At 42.4% G+C, this 25,891-nt stretch overlaps 1 protein-coding gene across 1 annotated transcript in view; it reads left to right on the top strand.

Moving 5' to 3' along the window:
• Positions 1 to 25,891, top strand: part of PPIP5K1 (diphosphoinositol pentakisphosphate kinase 1) — a 201,687-nt gene that overhangs the window by 73,677 nt on the left and 102,119 nt on the right. Inside the window, 5 exon segments of the mRNA XM_033919568.1 lie at positions 436 to 511; positions 1,265 to 1,374; positions 6,502 to 6,587; positions 14,532 to 14,657; positions 19,903 to 20,024. Coding sequence (XP_033775459.1) covers positions 436 to 511; positions 1,265 to 1,374; positions 6,502 to 6,587; positions 14,532 to 14,657; positions 19,903 to 20,024 — 520 coding nt within the window.

Here is a 25,891-nt window from a genome sequence, read left to right as displayed (position 1 = left end):
TTAGTAATGCAGAGGCAGATGTATGAGATTAAGTTTGCTGTGTGTTTTCAGGAACCTACTGGAAAATGTCCTAGTGTAGGTTTATAATGTAAATAGAAAAATGCGTACAGACCTCTGTTATGCTACTGAAGATTAAAGATAGACCATACTTGCATCAGAGACGGTCTATAGTTCTTTGACATTTCTTAGGTAGATTTTCATCTTTTAAGCACTACTTTCTTAGGTTTAAGAGAAAATTCATGCAGAAAAGTCTGTTAAAGCTTTAACTCGAGAATTAGTTAAAGATGTGGGTGTTTTGTATTAGGCAGAGGTGGGAGGAGTATTATATATATATTGGATAGGAAGACTGGAGGGAGTAGTGTTGATATATTCCATTAGTAGAGAGGCTCCCTATTTAATTGAACTGACAGGAACTGTCTTTTGTTATTTATTTAGATTTTTTGAATTATTTGAACATCATGATGGTTATAAAACAGGGAAATTGAAACTGAAGAAACCAGAGCAGCTTCAGGTATTTACAGATATTAAATTCAATTTTTGTGTTTTGTATAAAATGACACCTTGTGAGCATGACGATATTACAGCGGTGCAAGTATATGTGTCATATCCGATTGCGTCGGAGGATTCAACTGAAGCAGCCGTGCCCGTGCACGACTTGCTGAAAGCGTGCTGCTGGAAGAAGAACAATTCGGCACATAGGGTGAGGGAGGGAGAGAAATGGCAAGATGTGGCAATCGGGCGGGAGAGGGATCCTAGACCGCGTGATCTGTGACCGTACGTCGTGTTCCCTTCACTGCAGAGACAAGACCATTCACCACTCCACGGGTCGGTGAATGTACTTGTCCCCGTCCCCGCGGTGACTACTATTTTCTCGCTCCAAGTTTCAGCGGGATTCCCATGGGTCCCCGCAGCTAGCCACGGGTATCAACCACCATGTCATTCTCTAAGCACAATATTGAAGCATCCCTCCCCTCTCGACAGCAATGCTGTTGGAGAGGATATTGTTTATAAGTAGTGCTTTTATGGACTGTTAACCATAAATAGCTCCAGTGTAAATTCCTCATTGCACATAAAGACTTTGAAACCACCAGTGTTTAGTATGGAAGCAGGTGTCAGGTTGTCAGCTGATAAAATAATAGCCCCTTTAGTCAGTCACCTGTGAAAGGACATCTCTTCCTGTGTGGTGTAAAGCACTTTCATGTTCTGTGATTGGATGTGTGATCTCTAAATAAGAATTTGAGAAAGCTGCTGTTCTAATCCACAGGAAGTTCTGGATATTGCTCGCTTGCTGCTAGCAGAACTTGGGACTCATAATGACTGTGAAATAGAGGAGAGGAAAAGTAAACTGGAGCAACTTAAAAATGTCTTGGAAATGTAAGTACGGGACCACCATCGTAGTAAATCACTAAAAGTTTACACTACCAGCATCTTTCTTGACAAGCTAGAAAGCTGGTAGTCTAGCATTAAGGAGCATGTGACAGGGCATTTATAAGATTAGGCTTGTACAGTGACTCATACAAATTTACACATGTTCCAAAGAGGGAGTAAATGTGCACTTGTGCTCTATTCACGTAAATGTCATATATGGATGCATTTTTAAAAATACACAACTCTACTCCAACTTCAGAGTAGTGTCCCATTTTGCACATGCTTATACATGCATAATTTTATAATACAGTAGACTGTTAGTTAACCGGCAATCTCAATCAACCTGAAAAAAAATTGTCTCTTGCTCTTCTCAGACAATGTCCAAAGTCGTGCTCTAGACCCAACACCTTCCTTCCAGGACAGTTTTCCCAGTGGTCAGAACTGATGTAAAGTTTTGAGCATACCATCCTTAGTGGTCTCCTCAGTGGCTGTGAAAACAAAGGAGAAGGGTGATGGAGGGAGAGAGAGAGAGTTGTCAGACTACTGGAAGTGGAAAGAGAAAGGAAGGAGAGGAGAGAGATGTTAGACCATGGGAAGAGGGAGGGAAGGAGAAAGAGATGCCAGACCATATGAGGGGATAAGAGGAAAGACAGAGATGTCAGACCATGGGAGAAATAGGGAAGAGATGGAGGGGAAGGGGAGAGCGAGGGAGAAGAAATTCTTCTTATGGGATAGATGGAAATAGAGGAGAAGAAAGAGAGAGAAGATGGTACACATGGATAGATGGGAAGGGAAGGTAAGACATGGAAAAGTAGATTTTGAGAAGAAAGCAGAAAAATGTAACAAAGTTAAATGTTAAAAGTTAATGCCAAAGATGAATGTAGACAAAATACCAAATACCCAAAGGGGAATATCAGAACTAAGGAAAACACAAAAATCCCCAGATATAAACCAAGAAAAGGAGGTAGCACTGCAAACAAACTACCAAAACCCCCAAATAAGGGGAACAATAATATATAAATATATATATATAAATGTGAGGTCTCAGTGCGATAGTGAAAGGACCCGCGGCGACAAGAGGGCATCTGGAAAATCAAGGATGGGAAATTTCATGGCGATACCAGAAAATACTTCTTCACCGAAAGGGTGGTTGATGGCTGGAATAATCTTCCACAACAGGTAATTGAGGCCAGCAGCGTGCCAGATTTTAAGAAAAGATGGGATTGACATGTCGGATCTCTTCATGGAGGTAGTTAGGGGGTGGGCCATTAGTGTGGGCAGATTAGATGGGCCGTGGCCCTTTTCTGCCGTCATTTCTATGTTTCTATCACTACCAGTGCTCCTGGCTTAACATATTAAAGCAGGCTCTCTCTCAAGCCTCGCTGTGCACCATCACGGGCCCCACATGTGCACAAATTATAATGATATAAATTTAACAGTAAAGTGCAAGTGCAATAAATAATTAAATTTCCACAGGTATTAGAATGCAGTGCTATCAACATTTCAAGGTTAAGACTCAAAATCAGCGAAATACATGGACTTATCTGCGGTAGCTGGCAAATGAAAAGTTTGTGTTCAGCATTTTCAGAATATTTTTTCAATTTCCAAATGAGGAGAACCAAAGTCACAACATTGTATGTTCAACAGGTCCAGTTTCAAGTAGAATAGTCTTCTTCAGGAGCTAAGGAGAGAAAAAAACCTTTTGTAAAGTAGGCATTATGTCGCGTTGCAGATCTTCGCAATCCCCCTTATCTTCACTACTCTGAATAACTTTGTATCATTTGCAAATGTAATCACCTCACTCGTCGTACCTATGTACAGATCGTTTATAAAGATGTTGAAGAGCAAGGGTCCAAGCACCAAGCCCTGCGGCACCCCACTTGCGAGTCTCTTCCAGTCCGAGTATTGTCCATTTACCTCCACTCTCTGTTTCCTATGCCCCAGCCAGTTTTTAATCCATATGAATATTGGCTTGCAATTTTTCAAAGAAGTCGTTCATGGGGAACCTTGTCGAACGCCTTCTGAAAATCCAGATATATAATGTCGACCGGGTTGCCCTTGCCTATCTGCCTCGAAGAAGTGCAGCAAGTTCGTCAAACAAGATCTGCCTTTGCTGAAACCGTGTTGGCTGGTCCTCATCAGACCGTGTCTGTCAAGGTGATCAATGATACGGTCCTTTATCAGCGCCTCTACTATCTTTCCAGTACCAAGGTCAGACTCACCGGTCTATATTTTCCCGGATCTCCCCTCAAACTTTCTTGAAGATCAGCGTAACATTCGCCACCTTCCAGTCTTCCGGAATCTTTCCCAATTTGATCGACAGATTGGCTATTAGTTGAAGCAGTTCAGCTATAGCCCCTTTCAGTTCCTTGATGACCCTCGGATGGATGCCATCTGGTCCCGGAGATTCATCGCTCTTATCCAACTGCACACCAAGAATTTTAATAGTGGATAAGTTCTCCTAACCAGAACTTAGACTGCATTAAAGGCCTTCTCAAGAACCATCTGTTTAAAGAAGCCTTTACTATCTAATCCCTTTTCATTCTTTTCTACATCAATCCTTTTAAAGAAACAATAGGCAGGTTCTACCCTCCTCATGTCCTTCCCTTCAATGTTACCTTTCCTTTTTTATAATTGTATTTCCTCCCTTTTCACCTTTCGTTTCCTGTATAATATTAAGTACGCCATTTAATTTATTTTGTTTTTTATAATATTGGTGATTTTTTTTATTTTTTATGAACCCCTTCATTTTAAATTGTTAACTCGCTTAGAAACTTGAGAAGCGATTGTATCAAATTTTAATAAAAACTTGATATTCAAAGGCACCATCCAGATGTTGGCTCGGAACATCCTTACAGATTGCTTCGGTACTGTGGAGGCAATTCTATAACCAGGTGCCTCCATTTAGATTCCATGGTAAGATGGGGTGAGAACCTGAACCATATGGACACTTGGGCACTCAAATCTTATTGATTACCTGTGCACTTGTAGGCATCCCCATTTCTGCTGACATTTTTCTGGTGCAAGTGGGGTTCGTACATATAGCAGGCATGTGACTCATGATGTCTAATGTGGGGAGAGCTTGGAGGAGATAGGCATAGTCTGTACCTACCCCTCTCTTGTTATTTTAACTGCATTCTTAATCTTTGAAGATTTTTCTTGTAGTCTAATGGTTAGTGCAGTGCCTGGGGAACCCCGGGTTCAATTCCCACTGCCACACCTTGTGAATCTGGGCATGTCACTTAACCGCCCCATTGCCCCAGGTGCAAAATAAGCACCTGTATATAATATCTAAACTGCTTTGATTGTAACCACAGAAAGGCAGTATAACAAATCCCATCCCCTTTTCGTTTGCTGGGAAGGGCAGTCTATAACATTGCAATAAATCGTTCATAAATTTCTGTCCTGCTTATGGCTTGGCCAAGCTGTCCATTAGTGAATACCACTTAGGTGCCCAAATTACATTTTTTACAGGTAAATGTGCACTTAGGGACATAAATGTCCTTTTTATTCTGCACATTTTGGCACACAGTTAGTATGTAAATGTAAGTGATTTGTTATAGAATTGCCCTTTACTTGCAGATCCTGGAACTATTTCGGATATTGGCAATATTCAGTTTCTTATCCAGATAACAGGACAGAGAGAGGTTGTCCCAAGTTATGCGGATAAGTCGTCCAGATAGTATAGTGAATATTACCACTGTCTGGATAATTTCCAACACTGATCACTATTCGTATAAGTTGAGCCCTGGCCACTAACTGGCATTGAATGTTTGGATAAGAACATAAGAACTGCCATCTCCGGATCAGACCCATGGTCCATCGAGTCCGGCGATCCGCACACGCGGAGGCCCAGTCAGGTATACACCTGATGTAGTTTTACCACCCATATCCCTCTATGCCTCTCATAAGGAGATGTGCATCTAATTTGCCTTTGAATCCTAGCACAGTGGATTCCTTAATAACCTCCTGTGGAAGAGCATTCCAGGTGTTCACCACTCGCTGCGTAAAGCAGAACCTCCTGACATTTGTCCTGGACTTGTCCCCCCTTAGCTTTAAACCATGTCCTCTTGTCCGTGTCACGTTGGACAGTGTAAATAATTTGTTTTTCTGCTCTATTTTATCGATGTCTTTCAGTATTTTGAACGTCTCTATCATGTCCCCTCGCAGCCTCCTCTTCTCAAGGGAGAACAGTCCTAGTTTCTTGAGTCGTTCCTCATATTCCAAGTTCTCCATACCTCTTATTAGTTTCGTTGCTCGTCTCTGCACCCTCTCCAGCAGTTTTATATCCCTCTTTAGTTTGGGAGACCAATGTTGGACACAGTATTCCAAGTGTGGTCTGACCATTGCTCTATAAAGCGGCATTATGACTTTCTCCGATCTGATTGTCACAGCCATAATTTAAAACAACAACAAAACACTGACCACTGGAGCTGAATATTGGCCTGAAAATTTCTGTTGAGCTCTGGGTACCATCTAATGGAAAAGATTGGGTGGTAGTGCTAGCAAAAGCGTGTACTACTGTTTTATTTCAGCTCATGTACCTCGTGTGTAAAATCATTGTAATGACTCAGACACCATAGAATCACTTTGGAATGGAATGGTAAATGAAACATCATCGATGGGAAGAGTATGAAGTGGGTATTAATATTAGCAGCAGTAGCCTGTCCATGATATTGACAGCAGTTTCTGAGTGAGTTTACTACACCTGGCTGACTAAGTGATCCTATCAATCAATGTTTTTTTTTTTTTTTAAGATCATATTCAGTAGTGCAGTTAAGAGATTGAAACCCCTCAATGCAGGTAGTTTACCGAAACACGACCCGTGTTGGGTTCATTCGAATTTTGCTGCAGACTTTGTCATCAATAAAGTATCACCAGCTTGGAGCTCACTCTTTTTGATTTTTTTGTGCACTTTTTTCTTTCCTTTTTTTTCTCATTTTGAAGTTTTATCCACAGTTAAGAGTTACTCTGGTCATTAGTATATGTACAGTAACTGTTGAAGGCAATGAAAAATTGCATCACGTTATTTTACTTTGTGTCTATAGTTCTGCAGAATAAAAACAAGTGTGATGATGAGAGATCAAACCATAAGTATTATAACTAGCTGAACTACTTCCCTTTTGTTGACAGGTATGGACATTTTTCAGGCATTAACAGGAAGGTACAGCTGACATATCTGCCTCATGGGCATCCAAAGCCCTCCAGTGAAGAAGAAGGTAGGTGATCCATTACCCATCTTAGCTTTTCTTCTGAATTCTCTGTTTAGTTGTGTGTGTTATGTAAATTGCATAGACCTTAAGCAGTTCTGCCTATCACTGTTCTTCACTGCTACTAAAAGACACATGCTTAACTTTTTCTGGAGTTTCAGTGCATATGTTTGATTATAGCTGACAATTCATGAGTCAAAAAAAATTAAAAAATCTTTCTGGTAATGCAGTTGTCTACTCATGGGCAAAGTTCATTTCTTTGCATTCATTTCGACTAGGGACGTTACCATTTATTTTCTGATTTCCTGAGCCAAGATGAGAATGGGGGGGGGGGAGAATAAGTCTTGTCTTTATTCTATTAAGTTTATTGTGCTGTAATGTTAATATTATATGTAAATGCATCATCTCTTGTGCACAATTGAAGTTTAAAAATGAATAAAGAATTTTTTAAAAAAAGAAAATGTCTCAAGTTTCATGAAGTCCTTCTTTCTCAGAATTTTCTTTAGCATCCTGCCTGGTATCCTTGGAGTCATAACTCCAGTAATTGTCAGCTGGAAGGATTTTTATCACACAGAGCACGTGTAAATAGTATGCACAAGTACCATGAGATTTTCAAACTGAAAGTATGCGTGGATTTCTGTTTTGAAAATTACCCCAGAAAATTTATGTGCATACGCTTATACCTGTGTTTTACTAATGCAAATATTATACAAAACCACAGATTGCTGAATCTCATGGTAAAACAATAGACCTAGTTGCAAGCCAGCTTGCAAGCAGTATTATTTTATGTGCCTGGGAGCTTTGGGCCTGAAATTCAAACTCCACCCCTCCCTCAAAGACATCCCTCCCCACCTTCAGCAAGGGCCTCATGACCCTTTGCCTGGTAGTCCAGTAGGTCCTGGACAGGAGCGTTCCCCTTTGCTAATGCCTGTCTGCCTGGCACTACCTCCAAAATGGTGCCATAGGGGTGGTTTTCCTTTACTATTGCCAGGAGTCATTTCTGTATAAAAGTCCAAGAAGCGGGGGGGGGGGGGCATCAAGCCATGGGGATGAATGGTGGGGTGCAGGGGGGGGAGGAGGGGATGCTAGACTGTGAGGGAGAGGGGAGAGAAGGCGGAAATTAAGATAGCTGGGACCTGAGGGAGAGAATTGGACCTGGGACTAGAGGGAAAGGGTGTGGGGAGAGAGAGAATTGTACCTGGGGCTGCTTGGGGAGAGGGGGGAAGAGGGAGTGTTAAGCCAGGTAAAAGAGGAAGAGAGAGAACGACCTGGGAGTGAGGAACTGAAGAAATGAAGATATTGGGGAGCCCCCTGGAGACCTAGGCTCCCTCCAAATTTGCAGTACCTGTTCAATAGCTGGTGGAGTAGCTAAAGCCCCATCAGCCAAAGAAATGTGCAGCCTAAATTTCCCTCTTCCTCCCCATACTGCCTTTGGAGCAGAGAAGTTGGTGGTATGCCTCTAACCATTAACATTTGCAATCCCCAAGCATGCTCTGTTTGTGCATGAACTGTGCATGCTTGAGGAGCACTGGCATGGCATCTGGAGGTGCCTTGCTGACTTACCCCCTTGTGCTGTCTCAAGAATGAGCAAAAGTATGAGACCTAATGTGGGAGGAGGGAGAGGACATACATGGTCTCCTAGTCACCTCCTGTGCCCCACCCCCATGGAATGCTGGCTATGTCCTGCCTTTAATCACAATTAAATATTTTAATCAAAATATAACTCTAGATTTAATACTGTAATGCTGATGGAAGTAGCTGAGCGACTTAAGGAAGCACAAAATAGGTTTTTGTGTAGCTGCATTTTAAGCTACTAATTAAAAGCTATTTATTTAGGAAGGAAAGCCTCAACTATTGTGTTTCCATGGGTCAGAACCCAACTATTGTGTTAATCCATGGGTCAGAACCCAAGTACTGGGAATTCCCTATATTCTAGTGCAAAAGACATGAATCTTGAACCAGTGACTTATTCTCCTTTACTCGTGAGTTTGCAGAAGGCATCCTCAACTTTTTTCTCTCAGCTTCACCTCTTAAATCTCTGGGCTGTGCCCCATCTCCTTAAGTTTTTCCTTCTTCAAATGAGTTGGAAAGTGTCTTTCTGATCTGCTGTGATTTAGATTTTTTTATTTTGGGGTCTTCTTCCAAACTGTGAGACTTGCTGTGCTTTAGAAGTTCCCAGTTTGACAGAGGCAGCTCTGCCTGGGAGAAGACAGACTCTCTGGTCAGAAGTCTGTAGCCAGGAGAGCAACCCTTTTACAAGGAACCTGCCTGGTCAACCTGCCTTAAAACTGAGCACAAGCTGTGAGGCCCCATGCTGGTTCTGAGGGCTTTAGTGGGTGCTGGCTGTGTTTCACCCCCCACAAGATGCGTGAGTTGCTGTGGGGGTCTGGCGTTTAGGCTCTTTCAGGATCTGACTGGCAACTCGGAGAGAAGTTTCTTGCTTGTCTGAGACAACAGTCACCTCCAAAAACCACTTTGTTGAATTTTCTATGCTTTTATTTAGCTCTCCTTTTTTATTTTGGTGCTAAAATGCTGTGGTAGCCATCTTGGATTTTCCAATTTGATTTCAAAAGCCTCTTTTTGTCTCAAAACACCTCCGTTTTGCTTAAAATCATTCCAGATTGACTCTTCAGGCTGTATTAATGTGGATTTATGCCAGATTAGCGCTAGATAGCCGGCTGAGGAGCGTCTGTTTCACGTGCCACGGGAGCACTGGGCTTAGCCTCCTCTGGTCTCTCAGTTTGGGGGTCAAAAAATCGCAAAGATTCCTCAGGTAGGGACTTGGTGTATTTGGCAAAACACAGATGCCTGTGGACCCACGAGGCGACAAGGTAAATTCCTGCAGGAGTCCTTGGCTCCCTGGTCAGGGGTTTACTCCAGATTTTGTGAATTTAATGTTCTCAGCCCATTTAAATTATCAGAGGCTACAGGCAGCATCTGGGGGTCACACATGTGATTGCGCAGGGGGTTTTGCCCTCTAAGAGTGTGGTTTTCCTGCTTAAGAGTCAGCTGTTGGACACAGAAGTCCAGTCGGTGAAGGACTGGGAGGAATAGGGATCAAAGTCAATGCCCTTAATACCCCAGCCTGAATCCTCAGCCAGGAGACCTGGAGAGCCCTGGATCAGGGGGAAGACCCGATGGTGTGCTGCCTTTTTAAGCCAGCGGCATTGCTAGAGTTAAATACAGAATCCTTGCAGGAATTAAAGCTTGAGCACCTCCCCCCCCCCCCGGACATCGGAGGCTTAGCTTTCAGTTATGAGCAGCTCTAAAACTCAGACCATATTTTTTCCTTCATATCCAGATATTACCAAGATGCTGACAGAGCATTGAGTGACTTCTGAAGATCTCTGGAGAGTTGCCAGGATGGCTCCAGATTTTCAGCAACTGTTTGTCTCGCCTACACTGGATTTACTGGTAGTGTAAGTGACTAGACTAGATGTATTTCACTGCCTAGTGAAGGCAGAGTAATTTTAAAGGATATGCAAGACTGCAGAATGAATTTAGTCCTCACAAATCAATTTGAGGTCTTAGCCTTAGGTCTAAATGCAACAGCTGTGGCTTCTTGTGTTGCACATACTTACTAGAGAATGACACGGGGACAAATTTTTCCCTGTCCTGAGAACTCATTTTCCCATCCCCGCAAGTTCTTTTCCTGTCCCTGCCCGATTCCTGCAAGCTCCATCCTCATCTGCACAAGCCTCAAACACTTTAAAATCATAAGTGTTCGAGGCTTGTATGGTTAAAGCAGAGCTTGCAGGAATGGAACAGGGACAGTGACAAAACTCACAGAAACGGGATGGGGAAATTGAGTTCCTATGGAAACATGGACAAATTTGTCCCTGTGCCATTCTCTAATACTTACCATACCAGATCATGTCAAGCCCCGTTGGCGGAGGACAACACATATTCACAGTTCTAATATCGAGAGTGGATTATGTAGCAGATGGTCTATACAATGTTTTCAGAGTTATGAGCAAGGTTTCTGCTTATTTGATCTCTGCCCATAGAATACTCTGGCTCAGACAATAGGCGGGAGATTCAGTGTCCAAGGCCACTTTCATCATGTCCAAGAAAGACTTCAATGACTGGAGACCAATCTGGGATCTGAAGTCAGTTAATGTAGCACTCAAGTGCCCTGATTCCTAATGGACACTGTGTGTTCAGTCATAGCTTAGGTGGCACTGGGGGAATTTCTAGCCTCTCTAGATTTGGCAGAGGCGTACTTACCTATTCCCATATTTCTGGCTCACAGGAAGTTCTTGAGGTTCCATGTACTAGAAAGACATTACCAGTTCACACAAACTGAAACTAAAATGCCAGATTTAGGAGATCTTGGTGATACCAGCTCTCGTGGCTTGGCACTATCTTCAAGTGCTAGGGTCAATGGTGGCGACCATAGAGATTGTTCCAGGGGCAAAAGCTCATCTGTGTCCTCTCCAAGACATACTTTTTTCTTGCTGGTTTCCACAGGCAGCTTCTATACAGAAGCCACTGACCTGGACAGCCGAAGCGCATCAAAGTTTGTGTTTGTTTCTCCAGCTGGAGTCGCTGGAAAAAGACGTGCCGCTTTGCATATCCTCTTGGGTAATCCTCAAGATATTGTGAGGGTCACTCAGCTCAGGGCTGATAGCCACCCTTGCAGAGGAACAACCGTTTGGAGCTGCAAACCATTTGACTGACCCTACAGATGTGGGAGAACACCTTGGAAGGCAAAGCGGTCAAGTTTTCTACATCAACAAGCACGGAGGCACCAAGAATGCTCGATTGAAACTGGAGACTCAGTTGTTGTTTCACTGGGTAGAAGTCCACCTGTAAGCTCTATCAGCAGTGAGAATGGACAATGTACATGCCAACTATCTCAGCTGACAGACCCTAGACCTGGAAAAATGGTCCCTGTCTTATAGGGCCTTCAATAACCTTGTGTGTTAGTGGGGGGCATCCAACATTTGATTTGATGATATCAGCAGTCTACAAAAAAGTCTCTAGATTCTTAAGCTGAAAATTCAAGCCAGGAAGCGCAGGCATGGATGCTGTAGCACAACAGTGCCCAGAGAACGATCTGTTGTACATTTTCCCTCCCCTCCCCATGGCCCATGGTGGGCCAGGTCTTGTGAGGAATAGTGAACCATTTGTTATTGGTAATCCTGGTTGTCCAGATTGACAGTGTCAGCTTTGGTATGCAGATTTGCTTTGTCTATAGAGGGACAAGTGTCTTAAACTGCCACTTCATCTGATTCTGCTCTTGCAGGGTCCAGTTGCCCTGGAGAGCACTTTAGGCTCCCGGCATGGCTCTTGAGGACAAGGGCTTAGCGTAGAAGAGTTTCTTGGAGGTGGATGATGCTAGTCTCCAGCGGCTGTCACGGCCTATGCTAAGGCTTGGAAGATGTTTCAAAGCTGTTGTGTTAAGGAGAATATGGAGCCGGTAAAGGCTGCAATGTCAGTGGTCCCAGTGTTTCTCCTGGATTGTCTTGAGTGGGGTTTTGCCATTGGCTCCCTCAAAATACAACTAACAAGACTCATGTTTTAGGACTTGAGTACAAAAGACCAGATGTCGCCAGATCTGAAAGGTGCAATGTGGCTGCGTCCTCATCCTGATGTGGAATCTTAACTTGGTTCTGCAGGCCTTCAGTAAAGCTCCATATGAGCCTTTGTGAGAGACGTCTCTGATATTACCATTAAGACTTTTTTTTCCTAGTAGCTGTTGCTCCAGGAAGAAGTGTTTTGGAGCTACAAGCTGTCATGCAGAGAGAGCTCTTCCTCAGGTTTATGGAGGCAGGGGTCCCCCCTCCCCCCCCCCACTTTCCCTTCTGCCAAAGTGGTCTCTCAGGAAGTCTGAATACTCGCGTTCCTTCCCACAAGTTTGCATGCTGCTAATCCAGAGCAAGCAGTGGCTTTTCCCAATCTGTCTCAATAACAGATTATGGATTTTTCCTCCTGGAAATTGTCCAAACTTTTCTTAAAACTAGCTATGTTACCTGCTCTTACCATAACTTCAGGCAATGCTTTCTAGAGCTTAACTATTCTCTGAGTGAAAAAAACATTTTCTCCTATTGGTTTTAAAAGTATTTCCCTGTAACTTTGAGTGTCCCCTATTCTTTGTAATTTTTGATGGAGTAAATAATCGATCCACTTGTACCTTTTCTACACCACTTGGGATTTAGTAGACTTCAATCATATCTCCCCTCAGCCGTCTCTTTTCCAAGTTGAAGAGCCCTAACCTTTTTAGTCTTTTCTCATACAAGAGGAGTTCTATCCCCTTTATCATCTTGGTCACTCTTATTTGAACCTTTTCTAGTTCGGCTATATCTTTCTTGAGATAAAGCAACCAGAATTGAACACAGTATTCAAGGTGAGATTGCACCATGGAGTGATACAGATAATTTAATAATAATTTATTTATATACCGCAAAACTGTGAAGTTCTATGCGGTTTACATCATTTAAAATACTTCATTTAGTATACAATAAAAGTTGAAGAGAATTAAAAAAACAATGGCTAAAAACTCTAAAAGATATGATTATTGGCTAATAAAATTTTTTTATTTTTTTTTTTACAAATTAACCATCTAAATACTTCAGAAACAAATGTTTTTAGATATTTTCTAAATTCCCTATAAATCTTGGTAAGAAGAAGCAGTTGATCTAAATCTTTGCCCCATGCTGCTGCCTGATATGAAAGTCTTATTTATTCAATTTTCTATATCATTCTCCCAGGGGAGCTCAGAACGGTTTTCATAAATTTATTCACGTACTCAAGCATAATTCCCTGACTGTCCCAGTGGGCTCATAGTACCTTGGGCAATAGGTCTTGCTAACCATTCCTTTTTTAATAATTCCTAGCATCTTGTTTGCTTTTTTGGCTGCCACCACATATTGGGTGGGAAGATTAGGTTCTTACCTCGGTTATTTATTTCATTTTGTATCCTGTTTTCCCCAAAGAGCTCAGAACGGGTTACAGGTTAACATACATAATATACAATTAACAGGTTACAATTTACCACTAGTTATAGTACAAGTTGTTTGAAACAAGTTTTTCTCCTAACTTGATACATACTAGGGACCTAATACCAATATACATAATATACAGTTTACAGGTTGAATTTGCCATAGTTATAGTTCAAGATGTTTCAATACAAGTTTTATCCTAATGTGACGTATTTCGAGGATCTAGTTCCAATATATATTGCTTTTGGTCCATCAGTCGTTGCGGGAGAGTTAGGTGAAGAGGTACTGCTTTTCTAAAGTTGAGGAGTCCTTCAAGGGATCTGATCTGCGAGGGCAGACGATTCCAGTGGCTTGGTATGAAGTGGGAGTAAGAACGTCATTTGGCAGTTTGCAGTTGAAGGGTATGACCAGGGAGCATTTTGAGGTGTAATTTTCTTTCTAGTAGAAAGGTATATGAGTCTTGAAGGCTCGCCCTGTCAGATTTCAATTAGTTTGTTTGCGGGCTCAGACATGTATGTATTTCTGGATGTTGGTGTCTTTCAGCAGACAGGTCTGAAGAGAACCAATTTATCTCTGTTTTAATGAGAAAAGCAAGAGACTGGGGAGCTACATAAGTGTTAGAGCTGATGGCACTCAGGTAGGTGGCTTGTTAATTTCCACCTTGTTTTCAGTTATGATTACATTGATATTGACTTGTTGCAGATCAGAACAGAATTGGTTTGTATCTCTCCTCTTATATGAATTAACTGCTTTGAAACAAACTGAGGAGATGGGGCACAACCCAGAGATGCAGGAGGAAAAAGGTAGATGATGCCTTCTATAAACTTGTGAGTAAAGGAGAATTAATTATCCATTGATTCAAGACTCAAATGTCTTTCTACTAGAAAGAAGATTATCAAGGTAAGAACGTAATCTTCCCTTCCACAAACTTTTGGAACAATTGATCTGGTTTTACTAAGTTCTAGTTCTTCTAGTCTTAATTTGATACTTTTTTGATTTATTTTTAAAGCTGCTCGTAAGGAGGGCCCATCTTTACTACTGGTGCTGAAGTGGGGTGGTGAATTAACTCCTGCTGGACGAGTGCAGGCAGAAGAGTTGGGACGTGCATTTCGTTGTATGTACCCCGGTGGTCAAGGTGAGGACTATGCAAACTAATTTCATGTTTTTACTTTCCTCTGCTTGTTTTTGACATTCTCTGCTTATTTCTTTCTCTATCTCTTTTTGTCTGTCTCTCCTGTTTTTAATTGCCTCTTCAAACATCTGCTCATTCGTTCTGTAGCCTTTCACTGCTGCTCCTGTTTCACTCTGATTCTTCTCTGATCTTCTCCTTCATTTTCTGTCTGTTTTTGCCTTCTTTCCTGTTCTTTTTACTCTTTATTCTTGTATTTTTTGGCCTCTTCCATTTTTCCCCTTCCTTCTTCTGTCTTTTCCCATCTTCTGTCATATCTTCTCTGTCTCTCTCATTTTCTATATATATTGTTTTTTGTTCCCTTTCTGTCGGTCATTTTTATCCCTTCCCCTCTCATTCCCACAGACATGATTTATTCTCTGGTGATGAATGATTCAAGAGATTTTCCTGTCTCTTGGCTTATAAGGGGCTTATGTAATAGGATAAGGGCTAAGTGAAGAGTTTAACTCTTTGTCATCTCTTTCCTGCCTTTGACCTGTTTTAGTGGATGGTAACAGCAGGGCTGTGGGCTGTAGCTCTCCTATTGACTGCGGTAAGGGTGCTGAATGCTAGTGTGGTCTGTATAGTTCTTATAACTGTATTTAGGAGAATCTGCTTCCATCACATACTTAACAAACTATTATCCTAACACCATCCATTGCATAACTAATTCCTTTCCAACTCTGGGGTTTTCATTTTCTTAACCTCTTCCTTTAACTATTCTGCATCTTTCATCTATTTTGCTAGAGGCAAACAAGAACCAAGAATATACTTAAGGAATTAGTGGAGCTGTTCATTGGCCATGCACGCAAGTGTGTCCAAATCCTTTTTTGAAACCATGCCAAGTCGTAGAACGTAATTATCTCATTTCAGTATGTATATCCCAGAGATCATAAATATGTGACATCCATTATTTTGATCTTGTTGAAGGATAGCTCAATATAACTCCCTTTCTTTTTAGGGAGTTTCTTGGTTTATATTAAGATATATTAGTAAATCTCATTATCAGTGAAAGAAATATAAAGTGCCAAAGAGAACTCCTGGAAGATGAAATTGAGTATTTTTTCTATCAATGATCATGGGTATGTTTTTTTGCTTCCTTGTGTCTGTTTTACGGCTATGTTAATTACCGTATATACTCGACTATAAACTGGGATTTGGGGGCAAAAAATTTGCCCAAAAATAGGGGTCCCAGTTTATATTCGGGCCAGCACACCCCCCTCCCAGACTTATTGTAGGCCACCACCAGACTCTGCACCTTGCCCCCCTCCCTTGTCCATTGTACCTCTTTGGTGGTCCAGAGGCACAGTGGGCAGAAGCGAGCTTTCCGTGCTCCTGTCCCGCTGCTAATCTGGTAGGTCGGTGGCTGCCTCGAGTTCTGGTTTTTTCAGCCGTTGAGCAGCTCTGAGCCGGAGCAGCTTCCTGAGCACTTAGCGGTTAAAAAAACCAGAACTTGCGGCATCCACCGACTGACCAGGTTAGCAGCGGGGTAGGAGCGTGGAAAGCTCGTTCCTGCCCGCTGCACCTCTGGATCACGAGGGATCAGCAGAGGAGGTATGACAGACAATGCAGGGAGGGAAGGACAGGGTGCAAACCTGAGAGGGAGGGACACAGGGCGCAGAGTCAGACAGGGGAGGGAGGGGGGCTGGGCGCAGAGACTGACAAGAGAGGGAGAGAAGGGGGCTGGGTGCAGACCTGACAGGGCAGGGCAATTGAATATTAAGCTGCCTGACTTATATTTGAGTCAACCATTTTTCCTCCTTTTAGGGGAGGAAAATGGGGGTTTCAACTTATATTCAGATCGACTTATATTCGAGTATATACGGTAAGCGCTAGAGCCAGATAAACACATTGGAATTTTGCTTAATGAAAACCACCAGTAAATCTGGTTTGTTGTTTTTAATTATTGATAATCAATAATGAATGTCACATCTGAACATTATATCATTTCAATTTTTATATAGAAAATATTTAATAGTATATAAAAACCAAAAAATAACCAAAAAACCCCAAACTAATGTGTCAAGTATCCAGTGGTGGCGATTATCAGCTAAATTAGACTCAGATATTCAATGCTAGGCCATGTCTGGGCACCAGCATTGAATTTCTGGGTCTTCAGTGACCCTAGAAGTTTTGTGGATGCCAGCCAATAATCAGAACTGGTATGTGCATAGCTAACTGGGCAAAGACAGGATCCAATTTACGGGGTCCTATTTGCTTGGCTAGGTATGCATTCACTGGTATTACATATAGCCAGTGTTGCCATAATTTGTGGGTCAGCTGCAACTCTGCTCCTGGATTGTGCTGGGCCAGTCAGAGCTGATATTCTGTAGCACTACCCGGTTAAGTGTCGCTGAATGTTGATGGCCGGCCAGTTCAACGTGGTTTAAGCCAGAGGTATGGAATAAGGGCCGCAATCCAGTTGGGTTTTCAGGATTTTCCCATTAAAGCCTCACAAATCACTATTTGCTACAATATTAATTATTCAAATTTTAATATATTCACAATAATTTATCAGATCAATACAATCATTTATAAAACAAATTAATTCACACAAACTGAAAAAACACCATGAACACCTTCTTTCACATCAGGCAGCATTATGGGGTAAAGATCTAATCTAAATCTAAATCTAAACCTTAGGTTTGTATACCGCATCATCTCTACATTCGTAAAGCTCGACACGGTTAACAAGAGTTAGGGTAGAAAGGAACTCCAGTGGAGGGAAGAGGCAAAATGAAGAGAAAATTTAGAGGACTAGAATAACCAGAGAGGGAGGAGGAGTTATATTTTTGAGAATAACCATGTTTTCAGATGTTTACGGAAGAGTTGGAGGGATCTAGAACAATTACTCTCGCCCACTACTTACGAGTAATTCAGAAAGCGCCTGAAAACATATCTGTTCCTAAAGTATCTAGACAACTGACCCAATCATCTCTCTCTCCTCAACAGTTCTTTTGACCTATTACCACTTTCTTTCTTTCACCTTTTTTAAGTTCAATCAATTTGTACCTTCTTTTAGTCTTTTGTAAACCGCATAGAACTTCACGGTACTGCGGTATATAAACTGTGTAGTGTTGTTGTTATTATTAATTTATTTATTTAACCCATCCTCCCAAAGCCCAGAACGGGTTACAGGAGTACATTCATAGTATGGATAGGACAAACTTTAGTGAGAAATAGACTTTACAGCATTTACAGTAAAGACAAAACATACAGACTTAGTAGGCATAGGGTGGATTAAATTGCAGTGTTTACAGTGTAGTTATAACATGGAGGAACATTAGCTTTCCTAGCAGATGGGTTCAATTCAATCACCCAAGTCCACATTTTCACCAGTTAGATCTTCTTGTGAATCAATGCCATTATAATCCCTGTCAGATTTCTCCGGTTTCAAACATATACCACAGTCTCACTCTCAAGATTTCTCCTTGTGATTTTGTATTCTCTAGTTTTTAAGGAGCATTTTCAGCAATTCAGCCCGACATAGTCCTATGTTTCGCAAATGATTCATCTTTAGGAGCTGAAGCCGGGGGGGTCTCCTTCGTACTACTTCACAGCCTAAGTTCGGGTTTATTCCAAAAACGAGTGATCAGCTCAGATCTATTCCAAACATGGGTGATAATTATTCTCCAACATTTTGTCACCAGAATGAGTATCACCCGTGTTTGGAATAGATCTGAGCTGATCACCTGTTTTTGGAATAAACCCGAGCTTAGGCTGTGAAGTAGGAGGAGGGAGACACCCCCAGCTTCAGCTCCTGAAGACGCATTACAATATTTGCATGACATACAGTTTAACTCTATTAGGAGTCAGAGTGGTGTCGGCACATTTTTACCAATTCCAACTCCAGTAATCTAAATATTGCCTCCGACTCCACAGTCCTGCTTCTAGAGGCATGACTCTGTGCTTGATGGACCTTTTCATCTGACCCAGTATGGCATTTATCTTATGTGACAGCAAAATTGATCTGGATAAACACAATATCCAACAAACATTCGAGTTTCAGTGGGTGACCTGTATAGACCAGATTAGTTGGCCAGATTGAATGGACCACTTAGTAGTTATCTTTCAGTACTATCTTAAAGGGATTGCAATGACCTGCCTGTTGCTTTAGGACAGCCTCTGCAAGTTGAAATATGTTCGTCAATGGAAAGAAATAGGACGTTAGTGAATGCACATAAGAAGAAAGAGAAGTTAGTAATTTTAAAAATAAAGCTTTGTGGTGACTCAGAGAGAGAGAGATGATCTAGTTCACAGCATTTTTTCAGTAGTTGAGGCAAGTTACATGTGGAGAGCCTGAGCTGCTGTGAAGGCTTTATTTATAAACTATAAGGACAGGTTCTGGAAGGAACTATTAATTGTGATCCTAGACAAAGACCCATTGCTGCAATGACTGGGCTGAACTGGGTGGGGAATTACAAGGAGGAGAAAATTCCTCAAGCTGTTGCACATGATGGTTTATGATCCCAGAACATAATAAAAGCTGATTTTGATCGAGAAGGTGAGGGAAACTGCTGGGCTAAAACATAAATAAAGTTGTGTTCTTTAATGTTTCAGAATTGCATAGAAGAGACTGATTCTCATTCTGTGTCAGACAAAATTGCTAATATGTTGTCGAAATTGTCAGCATTATCAGCACTACTGCAAAAGTGATAGCGTTTGCTATGGCTGGCTCAAGGGACTGTGGCACCCTGAGTCCCCCCTACCCCCATGATCTATTAGCTCTCCATCTATCTAAAGTCTCCCTCCCTAATGCTGGTGATAAAAGGTGCCAAAATCCTGAATCCCAATCCAACATCTCTCCTTCTCCTCCCACAGAAAGGAGGGAAGAGAGAGGGCTGGATGCCAGACTGTGATTTTGATGTCCTTTATCGCTGGTGCCCTGGGCCAGGGCCTCACTTGGTGCATAGGTTGAGCTGGCCCTGGCATATGCCAGTGAATCCATTGACCAATCTGGAATTCTCTCCACTCTTTTGTTGTGGCTTCCTGTTCTGCAGGATGAAAGACAAAGGGAATGAGACAGGGGGAGTGGTCAACCCCAGAAAAAGAGAGGTGCTTCATGTTGATATGCACCCAAACTTTTATCTTTGTATTGTGTTTTGAGATGCACCCTAAGGATGTGAACCTGCCCTATATTTAGTGGTGTTTTGAGACTCTCTACATGATAAATATTTGAGATATTTTTATACTCTTTTGTATATAATCACAGGTGACTATGCCGGTTTTCCTGGTTGTGGACTGCTCCGTCTGCACAGCACCTACCGGCATGACCTCAAGATCTATGCTTCAGATGAAGGACGTGTGCAAATGACTGCAGCAGCCTTTGCAAAGGTACTTCTGGCTATTTAGTGTATGCCTTCCACACACCACTTGACCTAGCCATGGTAAATGTTGACAAAATAAGCCAATCTCCTATAGAATCACATACAAAATTGCATCAATAACCTTCAAAATCCTACTATCAAATGCACCAATATTTCTTGACCGTCTTCTTATACCATATACTCCATTTAGGACATTAAGATCAACAGAGCAGCATCTATTGACTATTCCTTCTCTAAAAGTTATTGGTACAAGGAGGACTACTATTTTTTTGGTCTTAGCTCCTCAGCTATGGAATACTTTCCCAAGCTATTTGCGTGGAGAAACATCATTAGAAAAATTCAAAGTCTCTTTAAAAAGCTTTTTAAGATATAGATAAGACGATCAGACTATGTTTAAAAAAAAATTAAATTTTATATTTTAACATCCAACATATAATCAGGACTTAAATTTTTATCTTTCTCCCTTTTTCATTACTCTTCCCTTTTCCCCCCCCTCGATGTGTTACCCATATATGTTCTCTTTTTTTTCTTTAAGTATTGTAGTTTATCTCTCCTTCCTTTTGTACCTGTATTGAATTTTTGCATGTATATATTAGTCTGTATTAATCCACTATAATAAAACCCTTAGCGTGCATGCACAGTTGAAACTCCATGCGGCCGTGATCCGTGGTTCCGTGTCGCCGCAATTGCAGTAGAGTTGAACTCTGCCTGCGGCAGTTTCCCCATCGCCCTCCCTCAGCGACGCTGCAAGCGTCACGCTGCCGACCGCATGGGTCCCTGCCCACCCCCTGAAAAGGCCCGCTGAAGCACCTGCTGGACAGGGGGAGCAGGGAAGGGGTGCTGCTGGACAGGGGGGAGAGAAAGAAAAAGAGAAATAAATAAAAGAAAAGCCTAGGGAGTCACGTGATGACGTGAGCCGGCGTGCACGCAGCTCAGCCAGCTCCGGAGCTCGTTCCCCGCATTTGCCGCGAAACGGGACGAACGGCGAAAATACACTTAAAACAAAACTCGGCGCTTCTAGTGGAGAAGTATATGGACAGATTTCTTATACAACCGCAACAAATCATGTCCACTAAATCGGCCAAGAAAGACAAGGAGAGAGGCAAACCTGCGGAGGACAAAATGGCGGAAGCAGCATGCGGGGTCCTGAGACAATTCACGCCAGAGACGCTGGCGGAGCTGAAAAGTATAGTCACCCAGGCATTATCCCCCAGCATGGAGCAACTGTCTGCCCAACTTACAAAACTCGAAGGAATAATGGAGGACCACTCAGCGAGGGTGACTGAGCTGGAGGAACGAGTGTCTGCAGTGGAAGATGAAACCCACAGTGTAACGTCTGACCTGGCCAGCCTGAAAACACAGATAGACCAACAACAAGCTAAGTTGGAGGACCTAGAAAATAGGTCTCGTAGGGGGAACTTAAGATTTATGGGGTTCCCAGAGACAATTGCAGATTCATCTCTTATAAATGTGTTGGAAACATGGCTAGCTAGTGAAATGCAAATGCCTGCTAACATAGGCCCAGTGCGCTTTGAAAGGGTACACCGCGTGGGACCAAGACCAGGAACTGATCAAAGACCAAGGGTGGTAATTGGAAAATTGCATAACTACAGGCACAAAATGGAGATACTTAAAGAATTTCGCCTAAAAAGGGAGTCCTTGAATTATGAATCCATACCCATTCGAATTGGACAAGATTATTCTGTTGCCTTGACAGAAAAGAGGAAAGTATTTTACCCTCTGTGCAGGAAGTTGGCTGATCTTAAATACCGATTCCTTTTTCTGTATCCAGCTATACTGAAAATCCAATTGGAAGGCAAATGGCATGTGTTTGAATCAGACGTACTGGCAGGGGAATTCATAAATAGGCTGGGGAATCCAGGACCTTCAACAACTTGACTAATGGAAAGCTCACCAGAACTCTATATGATATCTCACTGTATAACTATGCATTTGCTGTTTCTCCCATACTGATTCTTTTTCAGCTTACTAAATGAGGGGGACGAGTTTCCAAGCATCAGAGACGTGCTCTGCCTTCCTGTATCCTAGTGCTACAGGATGGGTCTCTGTATTGGGGGGGAAGTTCAGGAACAGGGGATTCAGGGGAAGGTGGGGGGGATATTGGTAAGGGAGGGGAAGAATACACATGCTGATTGTTATGTATTGTTAGATTCATCCTCTTATGTAGTATATCAAAGAGAATTCATCGCATTGTGCGGGTTCAGGAAAGGACTGAGCACTGAGGATCCCTCAGGTGTAGGCTGGGCGCCTGGGGTTCTCCTGTTAATAATGTTGCGTTATGCATGTACCTCAGGTTATGATGAGCGGTAGGACGCTTAGAATATTGTCCTGGAATGTAGGGGGAATAACATCACCTATGAAAAGGACTAAGATCCTTGCCAGATTGAAACATCACAAGGCAGATCTTGCTTGTATTCAGGAAACCCGGCTGACTGTGACCGAACATGCCAAATTACAACGAGGGTGGGTGGGACAGATTTGTTCGGCCTCCTCTCCTAATAAACACGCAGGAGTGGCACTACTGGTGCGTAGAGGATTTCAAGGGAAGGTTGAACAAATATATGCTGACCCTATGGGGAGATCTTTGCTTTGTAGGGTGACCACACCAGATCAGAAATTTCACCTTCTGATGGTATATGGCCCTAATCAGTATGATCATAAATTTTTCCAAGGTTTGGTTAAACTAGGCCAACATGACCCAACAATATCATTGCTACTTTTGGGGGATTTTAATCAGGTCATAGACCCGGTACAGGACCGTACTGGACCGGGAATGACTCATTCTTCAGCACCACACAGGGGCATACCTTATTTGTGTGACGCCCTAGACTTGGTGGACCCCTGGAGGTTATTGCACCCTCGAGAGAAAGATTTTACACATCAATCTCGGGCCCACCAATCTTTTTCCAGAATAGATTACATATTAGCGTCAACTTCCTTCTTTTCTCATGTTGAGACAGCTGAAATTGGTCCTCTCTCTATATCTGACCACTGTCCGATATGGTTGGATCTGTTTACTGGGATATCTCAGAATTTGGGAGGGTGGCGGTTCCCTTCTTATTTAATTGATAATCAAGAATTCAAAAATTATTTAATGGAAAAATGGGAAGATTATCTTCGCTTTAATGCTCAACATAGAGACACACCCCTTCTGTTTTGGGAGGCGGCCAAATCAGTCCTTAGAGGAGATATTATATCATATGTAGTGGCCCACAGAAAGAGGTTGGCACAGGGCATCATACATTTAGAACGGCAATGCTTACTTCTTAAAAAACGACACCTAGCACATCCGACGCCCCGCTCAAATGAACAATTGACATCAGCACAGATTGCACTGAACGCTTTGATTCATGAACGCACAAAAAAACATCTCTACTTCCTACAACACAAATACTATAGATACGGGAACAAACAGGGCAGATTGCTTGCCTCTCTAACTAAGTTGAGACGGCCAGATAGGTATATTTCTTGTCTACATATGCCGGATGGCACGAAAGTGACGAAAACAGGGGAAATATCGGAAAAATTCTTTAGTTATTATAAAAGATTTTACTCCTCGGTAGAGGATGTTGGGGGACCAGACTCTGTGGATTTTCTGGAGGATGCGGGGATGCCCAAATTGACATCCACTATGCGGGACACACTAAATAGACCTATCCAGGGGAAGGAAATACAACTAGCGATAAAACAACTAAAAAATAGAACATCCCCGGGCCCGGATGGGTTTACTCCGGAGTTTTACAAACTCCTCATATCGCAATTATGTGGACCATTAGAGGCGTATTATCACGCAGCAGACGAGGGGGGAACGTTTCCGGAGGGATCCAATCATGCATACATTACACTAATTCCGAAACCTGGGAAACGAGAAACGGATATAGAATCATACAGACCAATATCCCTACTAAATGTAGACATTAAAATTTTAGATAAAGTATTGTCCAATAGGTTGGCGACACTGCTTCCCCAATTGATTGTCCCAGAGCAGGTAGGCTTTGTAAAGCAACGACATTCGGTCCTAAATGTTCGGAGATTATTGACGGCTGTACACAGAGCTCAACTAGAGGGACAGGAGGGAATATTAGTAAGCCTAGACGCGGCTAAAGCCTTTGACAAGGTTAACTGGAAATACCTATTTTCAGTGTTAACATATATGGGAATTACAGGTTGGTTTTCCGACATGATTAGGTTATTATACACATCACCCACAGCTAGCATATTGGTAAACGGGACACGGACTCCCCCGTTCCCGATTGCACGGGGAACGAGGCAGGGTAGTCCTCTCTCCCCTTTGTTATTCTTGCTATATTTAGACCCATTTCTGAGAACACTGCAGAAGGATGATGGCTTGCAGGGCCTCCCGGAAGGGAACTCTCAATTATGCGTACTAGCGTATGCTGATGACATGCTACTGACATTGGCGGACCCCCAGGCCTCTCTGACCAGAGCTTTAGCGATACTGGATGAATTTAGTCTATATTCAGGAATGGTTCTCAATTTGCAAAAATCATTGGTACTTCCTTTATCCCGAGATGTCCCAAATAATTGGAGGGGACCGTTTCCATTGCAATGGGCAACCACGTCACTGTCTTATTTAGGAATACACATACCTATGAATCTAGCTAGTTTATATTCCTTGAATGTCCTACCGCTCATCACTATTACGAGACAGAAATTGTCAATTTGGAGGGACTTTCCTATATCGTTAATGGGTAAAATTGCATTATACAACATGGTGTTGCTTCCCAAGTGGCTATATATATTTCAAATGCTCCCACTCTTGTTGTCCTCTAAACATGAGAAAGAAATTAGGAAATGTTTAGCATCATACTTGTGGAATGGTAAAAAGGCAAGAATTTCCCTGTCTATTCTGATGTTGCCAAAACAGCAGGGAGGATTGGGACTGCATAACCTCCGAATGTTTTCTCAGGCGTGCCAAATGCGCCACTTGAATGACTGGTTCAGAGGGACGAGTCATTTTTCGGCTACTCCTGCGGAACTGGCATTATGCTACCCATACCACTTCAGCTACTTATTGCACACCTTACGTATTCCAGGGGGACCACCACCAGTTGGCAAACTATTATATCAACCGCTGCGTCAGGTGTGGAGGCGTTTATGCAGACAATTAAAGATAAATCCTACAGCCACAGCATATTTGCCATTTATAGATAACAATGATTTTCAACCTGGGACCTCGAGATTTCCTACTTCGGTGTGGAGAACTTCTCACCTACAATATATTTCACAGGTGATAACAGCACAGGGACTGGTGCCATCATTCACTGTTATGATGGCTGAATATAACTGGACTTCTAGGGACTGGTTAGCTTATGCACAGATGACATCTTATGTTAAATCACTACCACCGGCAGGACTTACAAGTCATAGTCAGGAAGTTATCTCGGAAGCGCTATGCCTGACGGCCCAGACTCATATCCCATTGAAATTCCATTTACGTTTTTTGAGAGAGAGTTTGGAGCCCATTTCCTACGACAACTATGCAGCCCGTTGGTCAGGGGATATACATTGTGAGGTGACTGGACAGCATATCCAACAGGGTCTTCAAGCAATCTTTAAAATAACGGGACAAGTGACCCTTATTGAATTGAATTATAAATTCTACCTACGACTCTATAGAGCACCGACATATCTATATCGTGCTAAAATCAGTGCGACGGACACGTGTGCTAAATGTGCCCAACCAGGAGCTTCTTTGGGACACCAATTTTGGACTTGCCCCCTGGTACAGGGCTTCTGGAAACAATTACAACAACACATCGCTTCCATGTGGCACCATGGCTATGTTAATTGTCCTGAACTGTTATTCTCAATGGACTCCATTCCTCGGTT

This window comes from Geotrypetes seraphini, chromosome 14 (assembly GCF_902459505.1).
Source record: "Geotrypetes seraphini chromosome 14, aGeoSer1.1, whole genome shotgun sequence".
NCBI lineage: Eukaryota > Metazoa > Chordata > Amphibia > Gymnophiona > Dermophiidae > Geotrypetes > Geotrypetes seraphini.
This window is presented reverse-complemented; position numbering and strand designations above follow the sequence as displayed.